We start from the raw sequence: 3959 nt of genomic DNA, 5'->3' as shown, positions 1-3959 counted from the left end.
CCCCAGCTCCACCTTGTCGTGAATACATGGCATAGTTTGTTCCATGTCATGTTGCTGCTCTGTTCACGGGGGTATGTTTGCTCTTCCAGTCTTAAACTGGGAGAACCTTCCCTCATGCTGCTGGTCCCCTGTTTCATGGTGCTCATGAAAAATTCTCAGGGGACTCCTCTGAACAGAGCCGTACCGCCAGTTTGTGCTAGAATAAACAATCAAGCACATTATCATCCCATTGTTTCTTGACATGAATGGACCTGACAGAACTTGTGTTCCTCAATAAAAATGCAGAAATGAATCACTTTTTAGTCTTTTATTTTATATGATTCAACACTTAAGTTCACAAAATTCCATAGAGAAGTTGAAAATTTCAGTTCTGAATTTTTTTATAGACAAATTTGCTCCATTTTACATAGCGACTCATTTTAGCATTTACACAAACAAATTGAACAAATGAAATTCTACAATGATGAGATGATATTTGAAGGAAAGGATGAGCGATTAAATGTTATTTCACAGGCTGATGTTGGGTTAGCAGTATGGAAGCTTTTCCATCTTTTTTCAGTTTGTTTACCTGCAATGATTGAGAACTCCTGCAGGGGTCGCTATTGAGTGGCCAACACTGTGTCAAAACAGTGCCGACACAGTTAGTGTAGTGTGTCAGTTCACTCCTTAAGGGATCATCATCCAATCACTACCTTGCAGTCCTCATCCATGCTGAGGAGGACAGACCTGAATCCTGTCTCCCTTTAACGTCACATGGAGTTTGGTACTCTTTCAAGATGAACCTCACTTCTGACTTCCTTTGCTCAACGGTTCAAGGAGTTGGGAGTCCTCATCTATTTAATTCTAACATGGATAGAAAAGAGAACGTCTGCTGGCCCAAAGGATTCGTTTCAGCTCAGCTTCAACAACCTTTGACAACCTGAGTTCTTGGGAATCAAACATCTGCTTCATTTTAACGTCGTTGTAAAGTCTATAAAAAAGTTCATGTCAAGAAGTTCTCTTTGAATGCAGCAGAAACCTTCATCAGGAGGGTTACCAGGGTCAGGGGTCAGCAGGAATACAAACAAGAGACAATCAGGAACAACCTTCATCAGGAGGGTTACCAGGGTCAGGGGTCAGCAGGAATACAAACATGAGACAATCAGGAACAACCTTCATCAGGAGGGTGAGGAGGGTCAGGGGTCAGCAGGAATACAAACATGAGACAATCAGGAACAACCTTCATCAGGAGGGTTACCAGGGTCAGGGCTCAGCAGGAATACAAACAAGAGACAATCAGGAACAACCTTCATCAGGAGGGTTACCAGGGTCAGGGGTCAGCAGGAATACAAACAAGAGACAATCAGGAACAACCTTCATCAGGAGGGTTACCAGGGTCAGGGGTCAGCAGGAATACAAACAAGAGACCATCAGGAACAACCTTCATCAGGAGGGTTACCAGGGTCAGGGGTCAGCAGGAATACAAACAAGAGACCATCAGGAACAACCTTCATCAGGAGGGTTACCAGGGTCAGGGGTCAGCAGGAATACAAACATGAGACCATCAGGAACAACCTTCATCAGGAGGGTTACCAGGGTCAGGGGTCAGCAGGAATACAAACATGAGACAATCAGGAACAACCTTCATCAGGAGGATTACCAGGGTCAGGGGTCAGCAGGAATACAAACAAGAGACAATCAGGAACAACCTTCATCAGGAGGGTTACCAGGGTCAGGGGTCAGCAGGAATACAAACATGAGACAATCAGGAACAACCTTCATCAGGTGGGTTACCAGGGTCAGGGGTCAGCAGGAATACAAAAGAGACAATCAGGAACAACCTTCATCAGGAGGGTTACCAGGGTCAGGGGTCAGCAGGAATACAAACAAGAGACAATCAGGAACAACCTTCATCAGGAGGGTTACCAGGGTCAGGGGTCAGCAGGAATACAAACAGGAGACAATCAGGAACAACCTTCATCTGGAAAAGTTGAGAAGGCCTGAATCTTGAAGCTGTCTGGGGAACTGAGCCTCAGGGAATCAACCTCCACTGGTTGGGCTCAGGAGCTGCACAGGGAAACTCAACACTCCTTTTCTGGGCAGGGAGAGACCAGCAAGGACGCACTCAAGTAGCTCGTCCTTCAGGAGACAAACTCCACATTTGAAGCACCTTCAAGTCCACCAGGCTCGTGGCTCAAGACTGGAGAAAAGAAATCACAAAGAAGTGGTGGTTATGAGCCTCAGCAGGAAGCAAACGCTCACCTTAGCTGGACAGTTTAAAAACACAGGAGGTTCTGATGGAGGCCTCAGGCACCACCTTGCAGGAAGTCACTCTGCACCCACGTTTCAGGGACATTGTCTTTTCAAACTGCAGTGAACTTTAGATGTGCTGGTTTATAGTATTTCACTGTAACAGTTATGAATGAAACAAACTAGAAATAATCAGTATTTTGTGAAACTGTCCATCATGTCTGAAATATTTTGATGTCACTTTGGGGCCCAACATCTCCCTGAGGGCCTCCTCCAGTTGGTCTCAAGTCTGATCAAACACCAGAGAACAAAGCAAATATGACTAAAACGGTTCTGAGGAAGTTCTGGGGAGAACCTTTATTGTTGTTCTGAAGCTCTGCTTCTATGTTCCTACCTGAGAGTCTCCAGCCTCCAGTGAGGATCCTTCAGTCCAGCAGACAGCAGCTCCACTCCTGGGCCTCCTGGATGATTGAGGCTCAGGTGCAGCTCTCTCAGGTGGGAGGGGTTGGAGCTCAGAGCCGAGGCCAGAGAAGTAAAACCTTCCTCTCTGATCCCACAACCTAAAAGGCTGCAGTTAAGAGAACAGAGTTCATTCACTGTTCTACCAAATCCTGGAACCTGAACCTCTCAGATGTTGATGGTCTTCACTCCAAGTTAGTGAGGTGTTTATAGTTGCTTTAGCAGTGCCAGGCTAAAGGCTGTGGTCCAACTGCACCGTCACAGTGACAGTTTCCTCAGGAACAAAGCTACCAGGCCTCAGTAATCTACTACCAGCAGGATATTCCAGAGGAACTGTTGACAAACAGCTGGATTCTGTCCATCTGCTCTCACTGCTTCCCACACCAGCAGCTGCTTTGTCAAGTTCCTCTGGTCTTCACCAACAAATGGAACACTTCCTCCTCCAGTCTTTGTTCTGACTTCTCTCTGGTGACCTGCTTTGATCAGGAAGGTTTCTGCTGTTTCACTGTCATGACTGCGTGCAGGTTGTTGAGTCCCGTCACTCACGACAGGAGTTCACCTTCTCACTACCCTCTGATAAAACGCTTCTTTCTCCATTACTAGAGAATCTATCACACATTCATAGTTAAGGATGAACCACAGGAACAAGCTCCTCCTCCACTGTGTTACCATGGTGACGAGTCCCCACCCACATCAAAGAGAGATGGTGTTCAACCAGAAGTGCTTGGAGCCGCTGCACGAAGCAGGCAGACACCTCTGGGTGGCTGGAGCCTTTTTATGGAGGCGGCAGCAAACGCTGCTGCTGCCTGGAAACAACTGGAAATCCAGGCTGGAGGTCAGGAAAACAACACATTGGACTCAGGCACTCGTGCTGAAGTTGACCATCACTTCTTGAGTGACGTCCCACTGCTCCATGGTTACCACTGAGGGAGGTTTGGAAGGTGACTATTTATAAAGAACAGATTCACAGCAGTCGTTGACAGGCATTCCTGCTGTTGCCATAGCAACCAACCTGCCTCCGTGATGTGGCACATCACTGTATAAGTGTCAGGTGACCTGAGGTTGGAGAAAGGGCTGGTAGCTCTGCTTCCACTGTTGGAGATCACGACGACGCTGACCGACACTTCTGAGCGTTTGAAATTCCTCCAAATGTCAGACGGCCGGTTGCTCACTGATCAGGCAACGATCGACCCTCCAGAATAAAACTGACCTTCATGTGGCTTGAACATCAGCTCAAATCTCTTCATTAAGAACATGTTTTGTTGTCACAG

At 46.9% G+C, this 3959-nt stretch overlaps 1 protein-coding gene across 7 annotated transcripts in view; it reads right to left on the bottom strand.

The window, feature by feature from the left end:
- Nucleotides 1-298: 298 nt before the first annotated feature.
- The window catches only part of LOC147271618 (NACHT, LRR and PYD domains-containing protein 12-like), a 32977-nt gene continuing 29316 nt past the window's right edge, over nucleotides 299-3959 (bottom strand). For all 7 annotated transcript variants that reach the window (XM_086202798.1, XM_086202808.1, XM_086202815.1 and 4 more), the window contains 2 exons: nucleotides 2624-2797; nucleotides 299-2179 (listed from right to left, as the gene is read on the bottom strand). In XM_086202798.1, coding sequence (XP_086058924.1) covers nucleotides 2152-2179; nucleotides 2624-2797 — 202 coding nt within the window. In that variant the 3' untranslated portion in view covers nucleotides 299-2151. The remainder of the gene's footprint in view (nucleotides 2180-2623; nucleotides 2798-3959) is intronic.

Source organism: Aulostomus chinensis, chromosome 1 (assembly GCF_037954235.1).
Source record: "Aulostomus chinensis isolate RoL2024-O1b breed Wild chromosome 1, RoL_Achi_v1.0, whole genome shotgun sequence".
In the NCBI taxonomy this organism is placed as follows: domain Eukaryota; kingdom Metazoa; phylum Chordata; class Actinopteri; order Syngnathiformes; family Aulostomidae; genus Aulostomus; species Aulostomus chinensis.
The sequence above is the reverse complement of the archived record's forward strand: the minus strand, read 5'-3'. Positions and strand labels throughout refer to the sequence as shown.